General features: G+C 38.2%; 1 protein-coding gene across 2 annotated transcripts in view; it reads left to right on the top strand.

Annotated features, from left to right (window-relative positions):
- Positions 1–26,064, top strand: part of raver2 (ribonucleoprotein, PTB-binding 2) — a 94,537-nt gene that overhangs the window by 30,381 nt on the left and 38,092 nt on the right. The window contains exons 1-2 of one of the 2 annotated variants that reach the window (XM_047813052.1): positions 6,587–6,666; positions 11,454–11,926. In XM_047813052.1, the coding sequence (XP_047669008.1) occupies positions 6,657–6,666; positions 11,454–11,926 (483 nt within the window). In that variant the 5' untranslated portion in view covers positions 6,587–6,656. Of the gene's footprint in view, positions 1–6,586; positions 6,667–11,453; positions 11,927–26,064 lie in introns of those variants that run through there. The other variant, XM_027147427.2, reaches the window with a different exon arrangement.

Raw genomic sequence — 26,064 nt, forward strand, 5'->3', positions numbered from 1 at the left:
CTGTAAATGTAAATAACAGAGTGTGAGACTATAAATTATTACGAACACTGGAGAGTGTGAATTACCATGGACACCAGAGAGTGTGATTAGAAATAATGTCTAAAGTCATATACAGTCAATTTGGAACTGTGTAACAGAAGCTCCTGAGCAGCCCATAAATTAATTCATCATCTGAGTTCATTATAGATTCAACACTAACTCCTCAAATGCTCTCTCCACAATGAATTCAAATGCTCAGCGACGGAGATAGAGCATATGTAGAATATTTTATGTATTGATTAAGCGGTTGTTCTCCTCAAAGTCCTCATGAGGTTGGCAACTTCTCTTCAAATGCCTAAAATCTTAGGTTGATAAATGAAGCAGACAACAAATTATTTGAAAGTATGAGGTGTACAACAGATACGGCGTATTGGGTTTAGATAAACTTGTCAACATCAATGACTTTAACAACCATATAAAATCTGTATACGAAAGCCTGGTCGTGTATGACGTTAAAATAACGACCCAGGAGCTTTGCCAAGATGGAGACCGAAATGACAGATGGTGCTAGAAGAACTTTGGTATTTTATTAGGTGGGGTCAGACCCCCTCAAACTGTCCCATAAATCTTATCATGTTAGTGGTGTAACAGTACACTGAGACTAAGGAGCTATATAGACAAGTCCTGGAGAAAATTCAGGGCTTGGTTATGAAAAATGTTCCAGATTTTGTACATCCTACTGAGCACAGTTGAATCTATTATTAAAAACAAAGCTGTAGAGATCCAGAGCTCAGATAAGAACAACTGTTCACAATACAATCATTACTGAAAAAAAAGCCATTCCAGTTCCAGTTTTGGAGTTTACCAAAGGGCATGTTGGAGGCTGAGCAGAAATGGAAAAAAGTTCTAATAAGAACATACTTGAAATTTTCTGCCTCGTCACAAAGCATTAGGTTTGGCTGAAACACAATATACCTCATCTCCCCAAGAACCCTCTTCACACAGCACAGCACAGCATAGTGCTAGGAAGTGGTTAAAGTGTTGGACTACTGAAAGGAATGCTGTGAGTTTTAATCCCAGGTCCATCAAGCTGCACCTGCTGGGCCCTTGAGCAAGGCCCTTAAACTTCAGTTGTATAAATTCCGTAAATGTACATTTAAATGGTGGTAGGATCACGTTATGCTTTTCATCTGCATTATCTAGGAAATTGGTGATGGTTGATGGTGATATAAATGGAGCCAAACTCCGGACATTAGTAGAAGAAAATCTCTTCCAGTCTGTAAGACGTAAAACTGGGGCAGGTGCTTCTCATTCCAATAGGACAAGGATCGTAAGCAGAATCCCCAAACTACACTGGAGTGCTTCAAACGCCTGGCTTGAAATATAGAGATCCAGATGTTCAAAGCTTATTGAAACATCCCAGAAGATTTGCAGCTGTAATTGTAGCCAAACATAATCTTACTAAACATTATTTTAAACATTAATAATATTTGGTAACAATAGCCTGCAATAGCCTGCACCTTCATACTGTGTGACTCAAATGGAAAAAAATCCCTATGAAGCATTTTAAATTTCAGAAAGTGTGTAAAATGACAACGGAGGGTTTATAAGTGTCAGCTCTGAGAACAGTCAATATTTATTCAAGGATGCACTATATTTGGCTGAAGGTTTGTGGACACTTGATTATAATAATCATGTGTTTTTTAGCATCCCATTAAAGATTACTCTCTCTATGGAGGCATTTTCATGCTGTAACAAGTTTGAGCCTCTTAGTTTCAGTAAAGAGAGAGTGCAATTTTGTAGCATACAATGACATTTGTGTGCTTCCAAATGTGGGAACAGTTTAGGAAAGATCCACACATGGGTGTGATGGCCAGGTTTAAACAAACATTTGATCATATAGTATATACAGTAGCTCCCACATCAACGAGCACTGGTGATTGAAAAATTGACCTATTGCCTCAAGGTCCTGACAGTGCTTTAATGTTCTCTGCCTAGTAATGTCATTTATCCTGCAGAGAGTGGAGCTAACAGCTCACTGCAAATCCCAAAGGGATGAAAAGTGCACCATCAAAGCCCACACGATGTCAGTTCACGCCTTTGCACTTGTTCCTTGTGCTGTCAATTGATGTTCCCAATTAGTAAATGACTAATATACAACACGACATTAATTAGCGTGTGTTTGTACTTGCCAGTTTTCTCAGTCCTGGTGGACTATTTGTCAGCATAATATAAACACAGTGGCAGATTTATAGCACAGCCTGATGCTACTGAAATCTGACAATTACAGGCAGTGAAGGAACTCAGAGAAGTTGTATACAATCTCTTTGCCATGCTTGTGGTACAGAATTACAGTATAGACATTGTAATTGCAGCAATGTTCCAGATCGGTGGCATCGTTATCATTATTGTACATAAGACACAGACACTGAAGCACTCAGAACAAGCAAGGAGAGCATGCCAAAGCAGAATGAGGATGACGAGGATGATGAAGGTGGAGCGAACGGATCCATTAGCAGTGCGGGGGTCTTGTTGTCCACTTGAAGTCAGAAAGAGGCTTTTTGCCAGAACATGTGGGAGCTGCAGGCGGATCTCGACAACCACTCGAGCCAGATGAGTGATGCTGGGAAAGCAGGAGGAGATCATCATTAATTGATGCAGTGGCAAGTGTGGGCGGCTGCGCATGCACATATACATACACACATGCGCGTGTGTTCAGTCAGGACGATGAGGGCTGGTGTACTCAATCACGTCTGCTAAAGAGTGTAGTCATACTCTCAGGCTGGATTGTGCCGCACTGTGGCTTCTCATTATCACAGACCTTTTGAGTATATACGGCTGTGTGTCATAGCGTGTCTGCTATTTTTATTCAGGGTCCAATGCTTGTGGTGCTGAATATGGATTTGGAACCTTAACACGTCACCTGTTTGTTTTTTATCAGTAGATAAAATTTTTTAATATCCTTTCTGACTTTTGGTTCATGTTTTTTCTTTCATTTCATTGTTATAGCACCACTGAAACATCTTTAGCATTTTCACTTAATATTATAGCATTATAGTATTTCTAATTTATGGTTAATAATATTTTCCTCATCCATATGTGAAGAAAAAATATTTAGGAAGGATTTTGGTCTTTTTTTGATGATACATAATATGATCAGGGACATGAGGTACTGTCACAAAGAATGCATTTGATTCATGGAATTAGAATTATATTCTTTTATATTCTATTCTATTATATATTATATTATCTCATTTCAGTTAGCACTGATTTCAGCTGCCTTGGTACTGTATCTTTTATTAATTAATATAAAAAAAAATTCTGGACAGTATATAACTAACACAATAACTGTGTTAGTTTAATATAATGAGCCAGGTTATAAACCTTCAGTAAAGTCGAAGCAGATTCCGCTTTTCAGCATTTTAAAACGTCTTAAGTCGGATTCACTGATTTGATTGGACGAGTGGTGTTCCAAGAGTGTTTATGTGCCATTTTACTGTTTGTACCTCTTTGCTTGTCTGTGTTTGTTACATTTACATTTACAGCATTTAGCAGACACTCTTATCCAGAGTCACTTACATTTTTTTTTTTTTTCAGTTTATACACATGAGCAATCGAGGCCTTGTTCAGGGGCCCTGCAGTGGCAACTTGGTGGACCGGGATTCGAACCAATGTACATACAGTTTGAACTTCAGCAGTAGCTAGGTACAGTTGTAGTCAGCACCTATAGCGTGGTGTGCATTTTTGTGAACATATCTTGTAACTTTAAAAAGCTGAAAGCTTGTGAAAAGGAGGAAGGGAAGCGATTTCATTGTATGCAGCTTTAGCAAGAATGTGCAAATCAATGATAGCAAGCTTGCCAGGTCCCTGTTCTCCCTGCTAGGCTGAATTCTATTCTGTTCTGCGCTACTCTTCTTTAGTGTGCTGTTCTATTCTGGTCTGTTGTATTCTACTGTTGTCTGCTGTATTCTTGTCTGTTCTGTTCTATTTTATTTATTCCTATTCTATTCTGTTCTATATTATTCATTCCTATTCTGTTTTTTCGTTTCTATTCTATTCAATTTATTCTATTCCATTCGTTTATGTGCTGTTCTATTTGATTCATTCCTATTCTATTAAATTCTATTGTGTTCTATTCCGTTTCTCTTTTCTATAGTGTCCTATTCTCATCTCCTCTGTTTGTTCTATTTTATTTATTTATTTTATTCAGTTCTGTTCTGTTTATTCATTTCTGTTCTGTTCTCTTTTATGCATTCCTATTCTATTCAATACTGTTGTATTCTGTTCTCTTCTCTCGTGTGCTATTCTTATCTACTCTGACCTGTTCTTCTGCTGTCTGCCGTATTCTTGCCAGTTCTGTTCCGTTTTCTTCATTTCTTTTCTATTCTGCTCTGAATTATTTCATTAATTCCTATTCAATTCTGTTCTTCTCTAGTGTGCTATTCTAATCTACTCTGCTATGTTCTGTTCTGTTCTATTTCATTCATTCATTCATTCGTTTTCTATTTCTATCCTGAGGCATCTAGAGATCTATCAGCTACAGTTAGACTCTGCTATACTAAAAAGATGTGAACTCCATGTGATCTTTTGCATCTATACAACATCTGTTTAACTGTATATTTATAATCACACCTCCCAGTGTCACCCATATGAGGATGAGGTTCCCCTTTGAGTCTGGTTCCTCTCAAGGTTTCTTCGTTTACCATCTATGGGAGTTTTTCCTCCCCACTGCTGCCTTAGTCACTTCAGTCTTGCTCATTGGGGATAAATACATACACATTGTGAACTAAATCCATCTAATATTAATCTTTAATTTTGCATTCTATTAATCTTTATATTATTCTTTATATTAACCTTTTGTTCTATGTTTATGTTCTGTAAAGCTGCTTTGAGACGATGTCCATTGTAAAAAGTGCTATACAAATACACTTGAATAGAATATTCTGTTCTGTTCTGTTCTTCTGTTGTCGACTGTATCCTATTCTGTTGTGCTTTATCAATTAATATTCTATTCTCTAGTGTGCTATTCTCATCTACTCGTTTATGTTCTATCCTTCCATTGCCTGCTGTAATCTGTTGTTTTATTCTACTTTATTGTGTTCTATTTTATTGTCTTCTGTATTCTTAATTGTTCTGTTCTATTTTATTGTATATTACTCTTTTCTGATGTGCTCTATTTTGTTCTGTTTACTTTTTGCTACTCTCTTCTATTTTACTCTGCTTCCTCTCTTCTGCCTTATTCCATTCTTCTCTATTTTGCTGTATTATATTCTACTTTATTTCACTTTTCCTTGTACGCTCTATTCTTTATACTTTGGTAATATTATATTCTGTGGCTCTCTGCTCTGTTTTTTAAATTAATTAATTGATTGATTAATGAATTAACTAATTGATTGCTTAATTAATTAATTAATTGGTTGATTAAGTAACTAATCGATCGATCATTTATTTATTTATTTATTTATTTATTTATTTAGCTCTATTCGGTGCTGTTTTGTTGTATTTCCTCTTACTATATTATGTTATACCATATTACACTCTTTCAGATTTGATTCTATTCTACTACATTGAATTCTGTAATATACTATCCATTTTTAACACTTTTGTTACTCTGATTTATTCTGTTTTTGTCTGTTTACCCTAATCTACTTTTCCCTACCCTGCTCTATTCTATTCTATACTTTTTCGGTGCTTTATTCTCTTCTCTTCTCTTCTCTTCTCTTCTCTTCTCTTCTCTTCTCTTCTCTTCTCTTCTCTTCTCTTCTGTCACTCTAACCTGCTCTTTTTTTATTTTACTTTATGCTTTTTTTGTTGTTTTTGTTTTATTGTATTCTAATCTACTGTATTCTATGCTGCTTTGCTATATTCTATTTTATTCTATTTCTTTTCGGCTTTATTATGTTATACTCTGTTTCACTCTTACTATGTCTACTTTATTCTATTTATTCTAGTATGCTCATTTCTGTTCTAGTATGCTCATTTCTGTTCTGTTCTGTTCAAAAAACCTTTGCTCTCTTCTATTTTAAACGAATTTATTCTGCCTGTTATTATATACTAATATACTTTGTCCTGCTTTTTTATGCTTTTCAGTTTTATTTTTATTTTATTTTTTACTTCTCTTCCATTCTACTATTCTGCATTATGTTGCTGTATTCTATATCATTATACTCTTCGCCAATCGTATATCTATTCTACCTTATTTTATTCTATTCTATTCTTTTCTATTCTATTATTATTCAATTCTATATTATATTCAATTCCTTTCCCACAGCCCATAGAATTATTTACTAGTCTAAGCAATTCAGAAGCCTTACAGTCTGCTGTGTGTGTAAATATTGAACCCATAGTTGCTTTATATGTTTTTGCTAGTAGCCTAAAGCATTTTCCATGCAGGATGATTATCTTGCCATGGTGTGTCCTGTTGATGAGTGATGCCACTATGCCACACTATATGCATTTGAATATCAGATTGATAGTAAAATGAATTCTGACCAAACTGTTTTTCTGCTTGGCCTTCTGTCAGAACCCTTTCCAGTTTACTTGAAAACTCTTCCAGTTACGGTCCTTAACCTTATTTTCTTTTATCAGCCTCTTTTTACTCCTGGAAAGTGACTACCTTCAGCCCTCTGCTTATTAAATCAAATGTGGATTGTTCTCATAACAGCAGTGACACAGACATGGTGAAATGTACGTGTGTGTGTTGTGCTGGTTTGAGTGTGTGAGGAACAGCAGTTCTGAATAGAAGACGGGTAAAGAGTTTGAAAACGCATAAGACAAACAAAATAAGATGTAGAGTTTAACTGTACACTTTCCTGGGGAAGACGTGTAAGTGGTCTTTCACATTGGCTGTTCAGTCTGAAAAAGAACACAGTTTATATGAAACATCAAGGTGATCAGGTAGCTCACAGTGGTCCTGAACCTGAGACTACCTGTAGGAGGTGGTGTGAGTCAGGTTACACCGGAACTGTGCCGGGATTCCTGTGAATGTGAACGCAACTTGTGCTCGGGTCTGCACTTGTTCTGGAAGTAAAATAACCTGCGCAAGTGTTTTAACCGATGACACTGTCATTAGTTTCCACAGCACACAGTAGCAAGAGTAGCAGGGAAAAGTTGTGGGACACAGAAGAGGTGAGGAGCTTTACTGCACAAAAAAAATACAGAGTCGTGGTGTGTTCTTCATACACATTTGTGATGATGTAAGATGAACTCTAATTCACCGGGGTTTGAAAGAATCAACTGAGTCTGTAGTAACAGTGCTGCAGCAAGCAATTGTGCACAGATTGTGCACAAATTTGTCCAGTACGAAAAGCACATTATTATCATAAAGAGCTCTTTCTGTGTGTGTGTGTGTGTGTGTGTGTGTGTGTGTGTGTGTGTGTGTGTGTGTGTGTGTGTGTGTGTGTGTGTGTGTGTGTACATATACCTGTACAGTATATATTGTGGTTATGTCATTTGTTCACCTATCGTGCCTGAATTTGCTTGGCAGCAAAAGTAATGTAATAATATATGATAAGTGAATTAATACGGACAAAAAAACTACTTTCTTTCTGCCTTCAGTTTCTGATTTAGCACATCACGGGAAAAAAGTCAGCACTTTTTGGATATGCGTTCTGTCATCACATTGCATGTACAAGAAATTATCAGAGTCTGGCTTGCTAATCTTTATTTTCTCTCAGCATGTTTGACAATAAGGTGACTTCATGTTAGCAGGAACGTTCTGCTCAAGCTTTGATCTGACTTGAATTTCATCAGCGTTTCCACATACTTACGATTCCTGATTCTGAAAAAGTTGTCTGTGTGTGCTAATGAAACTGGTTTGTAAATAATAATCATTCTGCTGTCAACCAGCTTGAGGCATGTGGATGTGTTTAGTGCAGCAGGAGATGGGGTTTGATATGATAACTTATACGTCAAGTTGCGTCACTCTGAACTGTTAGAATTTTTTTTTCTTACCTGTGAATAAAAACTGAATAGCCTGGACTCATCTGGTCCCCTCTCGGAGATCTGACCTGGAGGATGAAAGCCTGAGCCCTTTCATGTGCATTTCAATGCTCCTTTTGTTCTTATGGTTGTGGCAGATGTGTGTTTTAATTTTTGCATCATACATTTTCAGTGTTAACTGACATGATGTATTGCAGAAGGTGGAGAATCGAGTCTCTGTGAATCTGTGTATGTGTATATTTTGCATTTTATGTGTCTTGTTTGTGTTCCATGGCTCGTTTCGAAACCATGGCTCGAAGATTCTCTCATTATTATCCTGCCATACAGCAGCAGGTGAAGTATTGTTTGTGCTTTCTGAGCAACTGTAACAACAGAGGGAGGACACTCTATCAAATCTCAGCCTGAAAAAACAAAACTCAGTGGTCAACCTCTTGCCATCTGGTAATGACACTCGGCCTCGTGGCAGCCTAACGAGCCATAATGAGCCGCAATGTTGGGCCAGATCGTGCGATATACACGTTGCCACAGCTCCAGTTGGCAGCAGTGACTCAAAATCAGCATGTTTTGCATGCACTGATGGCACAGTCAGCAGTAATGACGTCTAACATCCATTAATGAGGATGGGAAGAGGCATCTGCATTATTCCTCAGATCCATTAACGGAGAGGGTATGCAGAATCTTCATGCTTTACATGCCGTGATCTTTGGCACTCCAGCTCAATAAGTCGTGATGAGCTCTAATGAGCTCTATTGTTCCCGGTGTCGGAACAGCCAATTTGTATGTCAGTGAAAGGTGGGGAGCAGGAAAGGGATAGTGCCATGATACAAGCTGAGAAGACTTCTGAAATCTTAAGAAGCTAATTAAATACAGCTCAACAAACCAAACATTAGGAAATAAAGAATGCATACAACACAGAGTTTGCAAATAACAGCTGAGCCTCATGCCATCATGGCCGTCAGGACCCGAAGTCACCTGCAGTCGTCTTCAGAGAGCGATAAGAGAAATGTTCACCACAAAAAAGATTCACGCTATTCTATTCTTGATGAATTACTCTAGCTGTCTCATGGCAGAAAAATTACAGGCTTTAAGCTACTTCAATAAACTTTCCTCCTCCTCCTGCTTGCTGGAGCAGAAAGAAAAAAAAAAAGTAAGCATTGTCATGCTTATAGACAAAGCCTATAATCACGTCTCTTTTGTGACTTTAAAACGGCCGTCCCAAGCCTGTCACTAGCAAATTGCTGTGAATTATAAGATTATTGTATAAGCTTTCTGAGAAGCTTTGTTGTAGACTTTCTTTGTAATAAAAAATTTAGTCAAGCTACATTTATTGTCATCTGCTCACATGTCTGAGTATATTGTTGCGAGTCTTTGTACAGAAGATACAGTACAGCGCCTTCAGGAAGAGGCTCTGGGTAAAAAAAGGTTTATCACGATGTGTATACGAGTGCATTATGAAACATGGCACTTCCTGCTACATTTACCTTTATTGACCCTCATCATTAAAAAAAAAAATAGCTGGTCGTCTTTATTTCAGCTTCACTTTTGAACAGCTGAATATATTGAGTTATTTCCTGGGCACCGATGCCCACATCTTCCATTAAAGCCTTCACAGATTGAAGGCAACTCTTTGTTTAGGATTTTCCCAGTACTACATCAGCACCAGAGTAATCATTAATGTTTAATCACAGCTGTTAGCTTCTAATTGTAGCCGTGTTTGTCCTCGACTTGAATCTTCCAGCATTTTGTGTTTTGTGATAAGGATTTGGAAAAGGAAGTACAGTAAATGCAAGAAGTCCAAAGTCACATTGGACATTTTAGTCATTCCTCACAGTACGTGGAGGTATGAGTTTGTACCCAGCTCCACCAAGCTGCCATTGCTGGGCCTCTGAACAAGGCCCTTAACCCTCAACTGCTGAACTGTATAAAATAAGATAAGACTCTCTGGATGACATCTGCCAAATGTCTTAAGCAATTCACTGATCAGTTATGAGAAGAGAAATTGACGTTTTCAGCAGTTTGATTGTCTTTTCAAAGAGATGCAGTGTATGTCCATAAGTTTGTCCACACCTCATGACCACACTCATATGTGCTTTATGAACATCCCATTACAGATTTAGCTCAACTTTCCTGTTATAATATACAATAATCTCCACTCTACACCACCTCTAGGCTTTTCTATGCATTTTGGAGCGTAACTGTGGGGATTTGTGTTCATTCAGCCACAAGAGCATTAGTGAGATCAGGTACTAGTCATAGTGAGGAGGTCTGGGGTTCAACCGATGTTCCAGTTCATCCCAAATGTGTTCAGTGGGGTTGAGATCAGGGATCTGTGCAAGACACTCGAGTTCTTCCACATCAGCCTTGAGGAATCCTGTCAATTTGTACACAAGGGAATTGTCATGCTGGAGCAGGTTTGAGCCTGTTAGTTCCAGTGCAGGGAAACTATAATGCCATGGCATACAAAGACATCTTACACAATGGTGGCAACATTTTTGGGGAAAAAATAGTAGTGTGATGCTCAGGTATCAACACACTTTTGGCCATATAGTATATTATTTGTCATATCACTGTCTCTCCTCTAAGCCACGTCAAGTGAATTCTCTGGTGTGCTAGTTGCAGTCCTACTGACGCCCAGTACCTCTGTGTATAAATATTTCATAATTCATATGGTTATACAGGAATATATAATAGAATATATATATAGGCTATTAATAAAAAGACTTTGTGTAAAGCACCAAAAAAACTAAACAAAAGAAGAGGATCTCACACATCTAAGTCCTCTATGATCTCCAGCTTTCATTACTAAGCCTGTTTTGCCCATAGCCATCTGCCAGCTCTAATTACAAAAATCCCTCACAAAAAAAAAAAAACATGACACGATGAGACAGTGGGACAGTGAATAGCCAGTACTTTTGTCTTGAATATGTTTCCTCATGCTGATGTACAATGACAGTCATAGTGTACAAACAATGTGACTACACGATCATGACATCTTGGTAGATTGTGCTCTTAAATAAAATTGTCTTTACTCATGCATGCTAGTAAAAAATAATAATAGAGAGGAAGCAGAAAAGAAGGCCAGGTCAAATTTGTCTCTAACATGTGGATTGAAATGCTTGTTAAAAATTTAACATCTTGGCATGGCGTTTAGTTTTAAGTGACGTCATGGCGTGACCCATCTGTTGTCAAAGTCCTTTAAGAGGTAAAACAAAATTAAAAATTTAAAAGCGGCCCCAGTGGCGAGCCATGGGGAATCCCCTAAATATTTCCCTGACCTTTATAATACCCATTGCTTTTCGTTGTGAAATTTGTTTGGTGTTGATTTATTAGTGTGTTAATTTGTGAATTGTGAGTTAATAAGTTGATACTTTCTGTAATGTTCTGAGGTGGTGGTATAGTTTGTGCATACTTTACACAGTCCTCCTAATGCCATTCAGTTATTATTCCTGTTCAACGTCTTTGCATTTTGAACTTCATCTGCCGGTCCTTGTATATGTATATTGATGTTTATCTGTGTTTGTGTGTCCTGCCAGCTTTTGTAACACTCCTAAATGGCGACCAGGCTCAGGACGCCATTCGCTCACTGCACCAGACGTCGGTGCGTGGTCGTGACATCAGCGTCCAGCTGCAGCCCACCGACTCCTTGCTGTGCGTCACCAACCTGCCTCACACATTCACAGGCACACAGTTCCAGGAACTGGTGCGTTCCTACGGCAACATCGAGCGCTGCTTCCTCGTCTACAGTGAGCTAACAGGCCACTCCAAGGGCTATGGCTTTGTGGAGTACATGAAAAAGGACTCGGCCTCCAGGGCTCGCTCAGAGCTGCTGGGTAAAGTGCAGGGCGACCGTTTTCTTATGGTGCAGTGGAGTGACGTCAACCAGCTCAGCACGGCCCAGCACATCCACTCCAAATGCCTGTGTGTGGAGCGGCTGCCTGTGGACTTTGACAGCTCTGAAGAGCTAGCACACATCTTTTCTGAGCACTACAAACCCGTCTTCTGTCAGGTGAGCCACAGAGAGTGGAGTGAGTTAGTGTTAGAAACTTGCACGCACACAGGTTTATGGAATAAATGACTTTCCCACCTGCCTGTGGAGAGAGAAGTTGATAATTGTACTCGCTGTAATGGAAGGAAGATACTCCTTGCTGCGTAAAATTACAAACCTTGTATGGGTTCTTGCTGCAATTTACAATTTGTGATAGAGCGAGTAATATGTCTCTCTTCTTTTTTTGTGTGCGCATCAGTGTGTGTATGTGTGTATGCTTGTGCATGCCCAAGTCACACTACTCTTACTCTATCAGACCTTTTGTCAAATCCAGACTCTGAGTGTCAAGCAAAACATACCTTAAGTGTTAAGACATCAGTTATTCTCTAGCCTGAACCCTGCAGATCAATACTCCATCCAGAACCCGAGTGGATCCTATGATGCCGGATCATGTTTCTTCATCCTTCATCTTAATCAAAACCTGTAAAAACCCAGAGGCCAGGACTGATTTTATCCTTGCTGCATCAAACGTTTTTTTTTTTTTTAGCCAACACACTAATCGATACTCGCACCCTCACAAAGACATGTAGCTCCAGAGCTACACCCACACTGTAGTCATACTCAGAAGTGCTGGAGGTGGATGAAGATCACAAGGTTTTGACCACTTTTCTCTGAGTCACTTCTAGTCCTTTTTCTTTTGTCATGTTATTCAATTTAAAAGACTGTGTATGGAAATAGGCTTTTTTTTTAATTAATTCTTTTATTATTTTAATGGTCTGTCGAAATAACCCCAGGTGTCTATCTGTCTATCTATCCATCCATCCATCCATCCATCCATGCAAAGATTCCTTAATACCATGTGGTAAAACATTTTAACATTTTTTTTACACAATGCAAAGACACTCGAGGAAACTTTCTTCATCTCACACCCAAACCACACCAGAATCATTAGGCTCACTCCGGGCTCAGTTTGAAACGCAAAACTTTAAATATATAAACTCTCCTTGTCACTGTGTTGTGTGCTCAGTGTAAGGATCCAGACACACTAAACTGACTGCGCTTCACCATTGGCTTCAGTCGACCGTCGCTGTTGCCCATTAGAGCTGATTGAGCAACTTAAATCAGGATCCTGAAATTGAATTGCTTCTTTGATTTGCTGTTCAGTCTAACACGTCAGTGTAGGAAAAGAGAATTGGAATTAGAAGATTGTTGTCTTCTGTCGAATGTTTGAAATGCAGCAAGCTAGTAAAGATGTAACGTTGATGCATACTAGTAACGTTGTTCCTAGTACTGATAGAGTGTACGTTTGATAATATGGACACGTTCTATGGCCGCAAGCCGTACAATTAAAATATATACACTTACCGTCCACTTTATTAGGAACACATGTATTCCTGGACATTCGTGCAGTTATCTAATCAGCCACCCAGGTGGCAGCAGCACAGTGCAGATACTGTAATCATGCAGATACAGGTCAAGAGGTTTAAACATCAGAATGAATAAAATGTGTGATCTCTGTGACTTTAGCCGTAGCATGGTTGTTGATGTCAGATGGGCTGGATTGAGTATTTCCGAAACTGCTGATCTGAGATTCACACACAGTCTCTAGAGTCTCTAGAGAAGATGTGTTTGGAGGATCTCCAGGCTGAAACACATTGATGATGAGAGAGATCAGAGGAGAATCATCAGACTGTGTCTATAGTCTATACAGTAGTAACTCAAACTGGACCACTGAAGGCCCATGATGCATGACCATGATAGCCTCAGATACTTGTTCTTGTCTGATAGGAGTGGATCCCAATGAAGACGTGGAGACTTCTTCTGTTGTAACCCATCCACTTATAGGCTCAGCATGGTTGTAAAGAACGATGATTTGCATTACTATATCCTTCCTGACAGCTTGAACCAGTGACCTCTCTTGATCTCTCTATTGAATGAGTTTTTTCCACACAGAGAACTGTCACTCAATCAGTGTTTTTAGTTTATCGTACCGTACTGTGTAAACTCTAGAGACCAGTTGAATGTGAAATTTCCAGGAGATGTGGGAATCCCTTGTGAATAACCATCAGTTTGGTCTTCAAGGCCTGTTTGATGTTAGCAAAATCCAAATCGGTTCAGCTCACACTTATCATAGTGAACAAAAACCAGCACAAGTGGACTATCACAGTTAGGTTGGGTAACTTACCACGAAACAGTAGTAATGTTTTATTACTGATGTAAGCGGCAGGGGTTCAGACTGGTGTCTGAGGAATCAAATTTATCATTCTGTCGATATTTCACTCAGCCCCCCCCCCATTTCCTGTACAGTGTGTGGGTGTGTGCGTTGTCCTTTCAAGCCACTCTGTCTCTCTAGCTGTCTAGTGCTTTTCAGCGTCTGAGGTGTTTGCGCTAACGCATCAGCATTGTTCCGACGTAGAGAAAATGAGTGAAGTCGCCTCCACACGGAAAATTCCAGACATTAGGGCTGTCTTAAATGACACTGCAGCGTGAATATGGATGCGTAGGCCCACATGCTCTGAGATATTAGCCAGTAATTTGCATAATTGTGAGTGCTTTTTAGCACTGTTCGTCATACTGTTGCAAGTTGAGATGGGTGCTGAGCTTTTTCAGCATTTTCTGTATTTTGTTGCTGTTGTTACGTATTGATATTTTAAAGCGGACACAAAACACTGGTGTTAATATAATAAATGAACATACATACATACAACATAAAAAAAGGTATTCAAAAAACACATAAAAAATGCCCAACCTTTTTAATCCCAAAAATGGATATTCGGTGCATTGTCTATTTTTTTTTTGTGTATTACATAGTGAAGAATCAGAAAAGCTCTAGGGAGAATAAATGATCCTTACAAAAGAATAGAAATGAAGCATCTGATTATGACTTCATAATTCAGACTTTTCCAGTTAAATTTACAGCATTGTCCTTATCCAGAGCGACGTAGAAAAGTTATTTAAAGTCTCTGTCAATCAATACATTAACACTGGTTCACTAGGTTACAGACTTAGACTATCATCTACCTGAATCTTTGTTCAGCATTTTATTTACACATATAATATACACATAAAACAGGGTAAATAAGTGCTAGTTTAAGTGTTTCAGGAAAAGTTAGGTCTTCACCTGTTGGGAAGTTTGTTCCACTAGATTGTAAAAGGTTATAAAGGAGTTTTCCAATTAACTGATATTTATCACCTATTTAAAGTGAACAAAAGGAAGTAAATCAGCTTCCACAAGGAAGGACACAATCCAGTTTTATTTATTTTATTTTATTATCCTTATTTAATGCCCGAATGAGCTGAATGAGCATCTTAAATCAGCATCAGAGTGCAGAAGGAGAAGGAGTTCTCTGATTTGCTGTTCAGTCAGGAGATATCAGCAAATCAGTGCAGTAGAAGAGAAACACAAGAAAGCAAAGCAAGCGATGATTCTGTCAGAACACACACACACACACACACACACACACACACACACACACACACACACACACACACACACTTCTCATTTCTCTACTTAACATCTCTCACTGTTTGCTTATTTGCTGTAACTCGCTTTATTTTGCAGGGAAGTAGCAGAGCAAGGTTTTTTAACAGATTCACAGTAACATAAAAAGGGGAGTTTTTCAGGCTACATCTCAGTTCAGCTATCACATCAAATTCCAATCTTGTCAGCCAAGCACAAGAATCTGAGGCCATCAAGAAATCACACGAATAAGACCAGGCCATATTTTTTGAGCTGTCCACTTTGGGTGAATGTGTGCACATGATAGGCTCTTTGCTGAGATAAGTGGAAGCTGATGTGGTTTTCTCCTGTTTTAGCTCACCACATCATGGCTTGATGTTTTGTGCATGTTGAGATGCATTTTTCCTCACCACAGTTAGTTATTATAGACATCCTGTCATCTCAATCCAGCCTGGTTTATCAACAAATTTGTTTTTTTTTTTTGTTGTTGTTGTTTCTGAGTGAAAATTTCAGGAGATCAGCAGTTTCTGAAACATTTGAAGACTTCGGCAGGAAGGAATTAGCCTCAAGTCTGTAATGAACCCTGAGCTATTAGTTCCTCAGGGGCTCATGCTTACACAATTCCACTCAACTCCAAACTGTTGTAGAAAGGACATTATTTGCATTTACATTACATTACATTCCTGTCCAGTGTCACCCAATGAGGATGAGGTTCCCTTATGAGTCTGGTTCCTCTCTCGAGGTTTCTTCCTCATATCATCCTCAAGCCTCAGACTTGCTCATTAGGGATAGATGTTAGAGATATATACTGTAATAACTTACTTTTAAACTTTAACATTTTTGTTCTCTTTCTATACTTCTGTAAAGCTGTTTTGAGACTATGTGAATTGTTAATAATAATTAATTAAACTGAATTCAATTGAAATACTCAGACTAGGGCATCTGGCACCAGCAGCCATGCCATAATTTAAGTCACAGTGTACATGTCTTTTCTTCATTCTGATGTTTGTTGTGAACATTAACTGGAGCTCTTGACCTGTATTTGTACGATTTTATGCTTTGTGCTTCTGCCACATGGTTGGCTGATTATAACAACATAAATGTGCAGGTGTTCTTAATAAAGTGGACAAGTTCTGAGAAACACATTCCTTCCTGAACTGAGATATGGTTTTCTTTTGCATGTATCTCAACCAGAGTTAAAGTCTTAACATTTTAAATTCTCCTTACTCTCAGAAGTGAAATGGAGAAAATTGGATTTAAAGATTTAATTCCAACTGTGGCGCAGGAGCAGATATTTTGACAGCCTGGATCTGATTACAAAGTGAACCGATGAGGCTTACGTATGTCTCTTTCTTTATGGCAACATGATCAAAGCGTGATGTTCACTGTGTGAGGAAATCACATTTAGCTAGCAAGGTTTGAGACTTATTTATGCAGACTTATGGTTTATACCAAACCAGAAATTTATATAACATGAACTCAGAAATGACACTGACTCATTAGTTCCTCAGGACCAATTCCACTCGACTACAAACTACAAACTGTTCCTGTCCAGTGTCACCCAAATACGGATGAGGTTCCCTTCTGAGTCTGGTTCCTCTCAAGGTTTTTTCCTAATATCATCACAGGGAGTTTTTCCTTTTCTTGTTCATTGGGGATAGATGTTGAAATACATAGTAGCTTAATTTTAAACTTTATAATTTTCATTCTGTTTCTATACTTTTGTAAAGCTGCTTTGAGACAATGTCAATTGTTAAAGGTGCTATACAGATAAATTGAATTGGATTGAATGCACACACACAGTGGACATCAAAATTAGAAAATTTATGAACTCGATATTGTACAGTAAATCATCACTCATGATTTGCAGGACTGTGGGTTACATCACTGTTCTACTAGCATGTTGTACAAAATCACCAAAGCACTTTTCTCTATTAAATACAGCGATCAGTATTAGTGAACAGTAACCAATTTAGCACGAAAGACGATTACAAATTTAAAATTGTGTACATATCAGCATTTATTCATTGCGTTGTCTAGATTTTAATTTCACACCAGCTGCAAATCACTGTTGTGTCGGAAAAGACTGGAACTTCATATATAATATACTCAAGATGTACAAATGACAAAAATGTACATTGCTAATAAAAACATCAGAAAATGTATCTTAGGCCACTATTGTGTCCAGGGGAAATCGTGGCCTAATGGTTAGAGAGTCTGACTCGTAATCCTAAGGTTGTGGGTTCAAGTTTCGGGCCGGCCACGACTGAGGTGCCCTTGAGCAAGGTACCGAACCCTCCAACTGCTCCCCGGGCGCCGCAGCATAAAAATGGCTGCCCACTGCTCTGGGTGTGTGTTCACGATGTGTGTGTTCACTGCTTGTGTGCACTTTGGATGGGTCAAAACTTTCACTTTTTCACTTTAAAAAGAGCTTGCAAAGTTCAAAACAGATAAAACGGTTCATCCCTTTTACATACTATGTGAATTATTTAACGTCATGCTTACTGAGATACATTTACATCTCTGTCCCTTATTACTATTAAATATATTTGCACACAAATACACACAAAAATACTTTCCTTCATATGTCTGTTTCCTCCCTTCTTGATAACACCCCATAGGCAGCAAACAAACATGTACACTCATACACTCAAATATACTCATGTGACTGTATCCAAACTTTTCTCATGAATGCTTCTCAGCAACAGTTAAATGCAAAAATGAAATGCAGATAATATTTTTACAGCTTTTTTATTCATCTTAATAATGCAAAACAATGAAATCTACTGTAGCACATCTATCATTAGCTGTGCCCTTATGTGTGTTACAGTATTAACCCAGGTTACTACACAATCACACATCTGTTATGCCAAGTAGGGAAAATAACATGCGTGCTTTCAAATAATCTAGTCTTAATCAAGCACATGGCCTTTTCATAGAAAACTCAGAAGTGCAAAGAGTACTCTTTCCTACAATCCCTCTCTCCTGGTCACCTACTTGTAATTTAAATGTCAGCCATATAGTACATTATACTAGAGGAGAAAACACAAAGAGCCTTAGGGAGTGTGTGTGAAGTGTGTGTGTGTCACAGTAGTATTGATTTGTGTATTTTAAGGTCAGTAGGACGTGGCTGGTGCAGACCTTTAGCAGTGTGGGAGGCTCAGCAGGATGAAGCTCAGTGGAACAAGACTGTAGAGAAAAGAAACAGCAGTGTGTTTGTATCAGTGCACCAAAGGGCAATTCCATGCAAATGCTAGTGCTGTCATGGACAAATGGATTCATTATGATAAAATATATATATATAATAATAATAAAACACTTTAATTTGTCAAACTATCACTTTATTTACTTGTTTATTTTTAATTCAGTTCAATTCAAATTTATTTGTATAGAGATTTTAACAATGGACAGATTTACAGAACAAAAGAAGCATAATATAAAAAGTTTCATTCATTCATTCATTCATTCATTCATTCATTCATTTTCTACCGCTTATACGAACTACTCGGTCACGGGTAGCCTGTGCCCAATCTCAGGCGTCATTTGGGCATCAAGGCAGGATACACCCTGGATGGAGTGCCAACCCATCGCAGGGCACACACAAACTAAAAAGTTTCATATAATACAAAAATTCAAGATTAGTATTAGACTTATATTTTAATGTGTTTGTATTTATCCCCAATAAACAAGTCTGAGGTGACTGAGGTGATTGTGGTGAGGAAAAACTCCCTTAGATGGAAGATGAAGAAACCTTGAGAGAAACCAGACTCAAAAGGGAACCTCATCCTCATATGGGTGACACTGGAGGGTGTGATTATAAATATACAGTCTGACAATTGTTGTATTGATGAGGAGGTTGTTTTGCTCAAAGACCACATGGAGTTAGCATCTTCTCTTAGAATGCCCATTGTAGTTTGTCTAAAGTAAATGTGTTACACTCCCAGAAACAGCAGCTTGTTACATGAGAAGAATCAAAAATTCAGTCCAATTTTATTTCTATAGCATTTTAACACTGGACAATGTCACAAAGCAGCTTTACATGAATATTTAAATTCAGGATATACATTTAACTTTTTTTTAAATTTATCTCTAATGAGCAAGAGCCAAAGGCGAAGGTTGATTAAGAAATCTTGAGAGGATCCAGACTCTAAAGGGAACCCGTCCTCATCTGGATGACACCAAAATCATTTCCCTACTGTGTGCTATCTGGTCAAAAATTTAAATTATTTAACCAGGAAATTCATTCTAGCTTTATCAAAGGTTCACTGATTAATGAAGCATGAGTGCAAGATCTTCATGATTTCTAAGTGATACGATCCACTGCAGAGAGAGAGAGAGAGAGAGAGAGAGAGAGAGAGAGAGAGAGAGAGATTATTAGCACATTCATAATTTTACATATATTATAAATAATCCATAATGATTTCTCAGGTGTCAGTATTATTTATATAACTATAATTACCTGGTTTATGGTAGTATCAATATTTGGCATTACACACAGCTTTATATTATCTGTCTTATAATTTCAATACACGATTGTGTGTTTTCACAGTGTATAAAGTCAGATGTGTATAAATCTGAACAAATCTGAATAAAACAGAATGAGGCATGCTGTTATAGGAAACAATCAACAACAGGACGCTGATATGCGATCAAACACTAACTTACAAAGCACAAAACAAAAAAAAAGAAGTAAAAAAAATCCACTTCGGTCGTCACCCCGAAGTGGATTATTTTCCAAAACCAGCACATCCTGAAGCATTTTCTTCCTCTTATTCCACAATTTTTAAAATTTTCATCTATTAATAAAATTACACTTTTTTAATTTTACATTTAATGTCATGAAAGTGCCAAAAGACAGGTTCGTTTTTATGTTGTAGCTACAGTCAGTTTCTCTTCAGCTGCACTTTATTTAGTGTGTTGAAGATAATAAAACCAAAAAAAAAAAAAAAAAGCAATGCAGGTTTTCATGTTGCCAAGAAAGCAACAACTTCACTACAGTAACCCAGCTTGTAAAAAACACATTTTTACTATGGATATAGTAACATATTAGAAGTACATTAGTAATTGGGGGATGTGGCAGCCTAGTGGTTAGGACATTGTTGTGTCCTTGAATCCGAGGTTCACCAAACTGCAACCACTGGCCCCTGAGCAAGGTTAAGGCCCGTAATGCTCAGCTGAAAAAAAAAATTTATTAAAAAAAGTCACTCTGGATAAAGTCGTCTGCAAAATGACGTAAATGAATACCTTGATTTGAAATATGGTCACAGTTGTCATGCTTTGTAATGGTCACAGTTGTCATGCTTTGTAATGGTCACAGTTGTCATGCTTTGTAATGGTCACAGTTGTCATGATTTGTAATGGTAACAGTGGTCACAGTTGTCATGCTTTGTAATGGTCACAGTTGTCATGCTTTGTAATGGTCACAGTTGTCATGCTTTGTAATGGTCACAGTTGTAATGGTAACAGTAGTAATGGTAACAGTTGTCATGCTTTGTAATGGTCACAGTTGTCATGCTTTGTAATTGTAACAGTTGTCATGCTTTATAATGGTCACAGTTGTCATGCTTTGTAATGGTCACAGTTGTCATGCTTTGTAATGGTAACAGTTGTCATGCTTTATAATGGTAACAGTTGTCATGCTTTATAATGGTCACAGTTGTTGGTCACAGTTGTTATGCTTTGTAATGGTAATAACAGTTGTCATGCTTTGTAATGGTCACAGTTGTCATGCTTTGTAATGGTCACAGTTGTCATGCTTTGTAATGGTCACAGTTGTCATGCTTTGTAATGGTCACAGTTGTCATGCTTTGTAATGGTCACAGTTGTTGGTCACAGTTGTCATGCTTTGTAATGGTAACAGTTGTCATGCTTTGTAATGGTAGCACCACAATCTGTGACAATGGTCACAGATGTCATGCTTTGTAATGGTCACAGTTGTTGGTCACAGTTGTCATGCTTTGTAATGGTAACAACAGTTGTCATGCTTTGTAATGGTCACAGTTGTCATGCTTTGTAATGGTAACAACAGTTGTCATGCTTTGTAATGGTCACAGTTGTCATGCTTTGTAATGGTAACAGTTGTCATGCTTTGTAATGGTCACAGTTGTCATGCTTTATAATGGTCACAGTTGTTGGTCACAGTTGTTATGCTTTGTAATGGTAATAACAGTTGTCATGCTTTGTAATGGTCACAGTTGTCATGCTTTGTAATGGTCACAGTTGTCATGCTTTGTAATGGTCACAGTTGTCATGCTTTGTAATGGTAACAGTTGTCATGCTTTGTAATGGTCACAGTTGTTGGTCACAGTTGTCATGCTTTGTAATGGTAACAGTTGTCATGCTTTGTAATGGTCACAGTTGTTGGTCACAGTTATCATGCTTTGTAATGGTAACAGTTGTCATGCTTTAATGGTAACAGTTGTCATGCTTTGTAATGGTCACAGTTGTCATGCTTTGTAATGGTAACAGTTGTCATGCTTTGTAATGGTCACAGTTGTTGGTCACAGTTATCATGCTTTGTAATGGTAACAGTTGTCATGCTTTAATGGTAACAGTTGTCATGCTTTGTAATGGTCACAGTTGTCATGCTTTGTAATGGTAACAGTTGTCATGCTTTGTAATGGTCACAGTTGTCATGCTTTGTAATGGTAACAGTTGTCATGCTTTGTAATGGTCACAGTTGTCATGCTTTGTAATGGTAACAGTTGTCATGCTTTGTAATGGTCACAGTTGTTGGTCACAGTTATCATGCTTTGTAATGGTCACAGTTGTCATGCTTTGTAATGGTAACAGTTGTCATGCTTTGTAATGGTCACAGTTGTCATGCTTTGTAATGGTAACAGTTGTCATGCTTTGTAATGGTCACAGTTGTTGGTCACAGTTGTCATGCTTTGTAATGGTAACAGTTGTCATGCTTTGTAATGGTCACAGTTGTTGGTCACAGTTGTCATGCTTTGTAATGGTAACAACAGTTGTCATGCTTTGTAATGGTCACAGTTGTCATGCTTTGTAATGGTCACAGTTGTCATGCTTTGTAATGGTCACAGTTGTTGGTCACAGTTGTCATGCTTTGTAATGGTAACAGTTGTCATGCTTTGTAATGGTAGCACCACAATCTGTGACAATGGTCACAGATGTCATGCTTTGTAATGGTCACAGTTGTTGGTCACAGTTGTCATGCTTTGTAATGGTAACAACAGTTGTCATGCTTTGTAATGGTCACAGTTGTCATGCTTTGTAATGGTAACAACAGTTGTCATGCTTTGTAATGGTCACAGTTGTCATGCTTTGTAATGGTAACAGTTGTCATGCTTTGTAATGGTAACAGTTGTCATGCTTATAATGGTCACAGTTGTTGGTCACAGTTGTTATGCTTTGTAATGGTAATAACAGTTGTCATGCTTTGTAATGGTCACAGTTGTCATGCTTTGTAATGGTCACAGTTGTCATGCTTTGTAATGGTCACAGTTGTCATGCTTTGTAATGGTAACAGTTGTCATGCTTTGTAATGGTCACAGTTGTTGGTCACAGTTGTCATGCTTTGTAATGGTAACAGTTGTCATGCTTTGTAATGGTCACAGTTGTTGGTCACAGTTATCATGCTTTGTAATGGTAACAGTTGTCATGCTTTAATGGTAACAGTTGTCATGCTTTGTAATGGTCACAGTTGTCATGCTTTGTAATGGTAACAGTTGTCATGCTTTGTAATGGTCACAGTTGTTGGTCACAGTTATCATGCTTTGTAATGGTAACAGTTGTCATGCTTTAATGGTAACAGTTGTCATGCTTTGTAATGGTCACAGTTGTCATGCTTTGTAATGGTAACAGTTGTCATGCTTTGTAATGGTCACAGTTGTCATGCTTTGTAATGGTAACAGTTGTCATGCTTTGTAATGGTCACAGTTGTCATGCTTTGTAATGGTAACAGTTGTCATGCTTTGTAATGGTCACAGTTGTTGGTCACAGTTATCATGCTTTGTAATGGTCACAGTTGTCATGCTTTGTAATGGTAACAGTTGTCATGCTTTGTAATGGTCACAGTTGTCATGCTTTGTAATGGTAACAGTTGTCATGCTTTGTAATGGTCACAGTTGTTGGTCACAGTTGTCATGCTTTGTAATGGTAACAGTTGTCATGCTTTGTTGGTCACAGTTGTCATGCTTTGTAATGGTAACAACAGTTGTCATGCTTTGTAATGGTCACAGTTGTCATGCTTTGTAATACAGTTGTCATGCTTTGTAATGGTCACAGTTGTCATGCTTTGTAATGGTCACAGTTGTTGGTCACAGTTGTCATGCTTTGTAATGGTAACAGTTGTCATGCTTTGTAATGGTCACAGTTGTCATGCTTTGTAATGGTCACAGTTGTTGGTCACAGTTGTCATGCTTTGTAATGGTAACAACAGTCGTCATGCTTTGTAATGGTCACAGTTGTCATGCTTTGTAATGGTAACAACAGTTGTCATGCTTTGTAATGGTCACAGTTGTCATGCTTTGTAATGGTAACAGTTGTCATGCTTTGTAATGGTCACAGTTGTCATGCTTTATAATGGTCACAGTTGTTGGTCACAGTTGTTATGCTTTGTAATGGTAATAACAGTTGTCGTCATGCTTTGTAATGGTCACAGTTGTCATGCTTTGTAATGGTCACAGTTGTCATGCTTTGTAATGGTCACAGTTGTCATGCTTTGTAATGGTCACAGTTGTCATTCTTTTTGTAATGGTCACAATTGTCATGGTTTGTAATAGTCACAGTTGTCATGCTTTGTAATGGTCACAGTTGTCATGCTTTGTAATGGTCACAGTTGTTGGTCACAGTTGTCATGCTTTGTAATGGTAACAGTTGTCATGCTTTGTAATGGTCACAGTTGTCATGCTTTGTAATGGTCACAGTTGTTGGTCACAGTTGTCATGCTTTGTAATGGTCACAGTTGTCATGCTTTGTAATGGTCACAGTTGTCATGCTTTGTAATGGTCACAGTTGTTGGTCACAGTTGTCATGCTTTGTAATGGTAACAGTTGTCATGCTTTGTAATGGTCACAGTTGTTGGTCACAGTTGTCATGCTTTGTAATGGTCACAGTTGTCATGCTTTGTAATGGTCACAGTTGTCATGCTTTGTAATGGTCACAGTTGTCATGCTTTGTAATGGTAACAGTTGTCATGCTTTGTAATGGTCACAGTTGTCATGCTTTGTAATGGTCACAGTTGTTGGTCACAGTTGTCATGCTTTGTAATGGTCACAGTTGTCATGCTTTGTAATGGTCACAGTTGTCATGCTTTGTAATGGTCACAGTTGTTGGTCACAGTTGTCATGCTTTGTAATGGTAACAGTTGTCATGCTTTGTAATGGTCACAGTTGTCATGCTTTGTAATGGTCACAGTTGTCATGCTTTGTAATGGTCACAGTTGTTGGTCACAGTTGTCATGCTTTGTAATGGTAACAGTTGTCATGCTTTGTAATGGTCACAGTTGTTGGTCACAGTTGTCATGCTTTGTAATGGTCACAGTTGTCATGCTTTGTAATGGTAACAGTTGTCATGCTTTGTAATGGTCACAGTTGTCATGCTTTGTAATGGTCACAGTTGTCATGCTTTGTAATGGTCACAGTTGTCATGCTTTGTAATGGTCACAGTTGTTGGTCACAGTTGTCATGCTTTGTAATGGTAACAGTTGTCATGCTTTGTAATGGTCACAGTTGTCATGCTTTGTAATGGTCACAGTTGTCATGCTTTGTAATGGTCACAGTTGTCATGCTTTATAATGGTCACAGTTGTTGGTCACAGTTGTTATGCTTTGTAATGGTAATAACAGTTGTCATGCTTTGTAATGGTCACAGTTGTCATGCTTTGTAATGGTAACAACAGTTGTCATGCTTTGTAATGGTCACAGTTGTCATGCTTTGTAATGGTAACAGTTGTCATGCTTTGTAATGGTCACAGTTGTCATGCTTTATAATGGTCACAGTTGTTGGTCACAGTTGTTATGCTTTGTAATGGTAATAACAGTTGTCATGCTTTGTAATGGTCACAGTTGTCATGCTTTGTAATGGTCACAGTTGTCATGCTTTGTAATGGTCACAGTTGTCATGCTTTGTAATGGTCACAGTTGTTGGTCACAGTTGTCATGCTTTGTAATGGTAACAGTTGTCATGCTTTGTAATGGTAGCACCACAATCTGTGACAATGGTCACAGATGTCATGCTTTGTAATGGTCACAGTTGTTGGTCACAGTTGTCATGCTTTGTAATGGTAACAGTTGTCATGCTTTGTAATGGTCACAGTTGTTGGTCACAGTTATCATGCTTTGTAATGGTAACAGTTGTCATGCTTTAATGGTAACAGTTGTCATGCTTTGTAATGGTCACAGTTGGTCACAGTTGTCATGCTTTGTAATGGTAACAACAGTTGTCATGCTTTGTAATGGTCACAATTGTCATGCTTTGTAATGGTCACAGTTGTCATGCTTTGTAATGGTCACAGTTGTTGGTCACAGTTGTCATGCTTTGTAATGGTAGCACCACAACCTGTGACAATGGTCACAGTTGTCATGCTTTGTAATGGTCACAGTTGTTGGTCACAGTTGTCATGCTTTGTAATGGTAACAGTTGTCATGCTTTGTAATGGTCACAGTTGTTGGTCACAGTTATCATGCTTTGTAATGGTAACAGTTGTCATGCTTTGTAATGGTCACAGTTGTAAT

Source organism: Tachysurus fulvidraco, chromosome 5 (genome assembly GCF_022655615.1).
Source record: "Tachysurus fulvidraco isolate hzauxx_2018 chromosome 5, HZAU_PFXX_2.0, whole genome shotgun sequence".
Classification (NCBI taxonomy): Eukaryota; Metazoa; Chordata; class Actinopteri; order Siluriformes; family Bagridae; genus Tachysurus; species Tachysurus fulvidraco.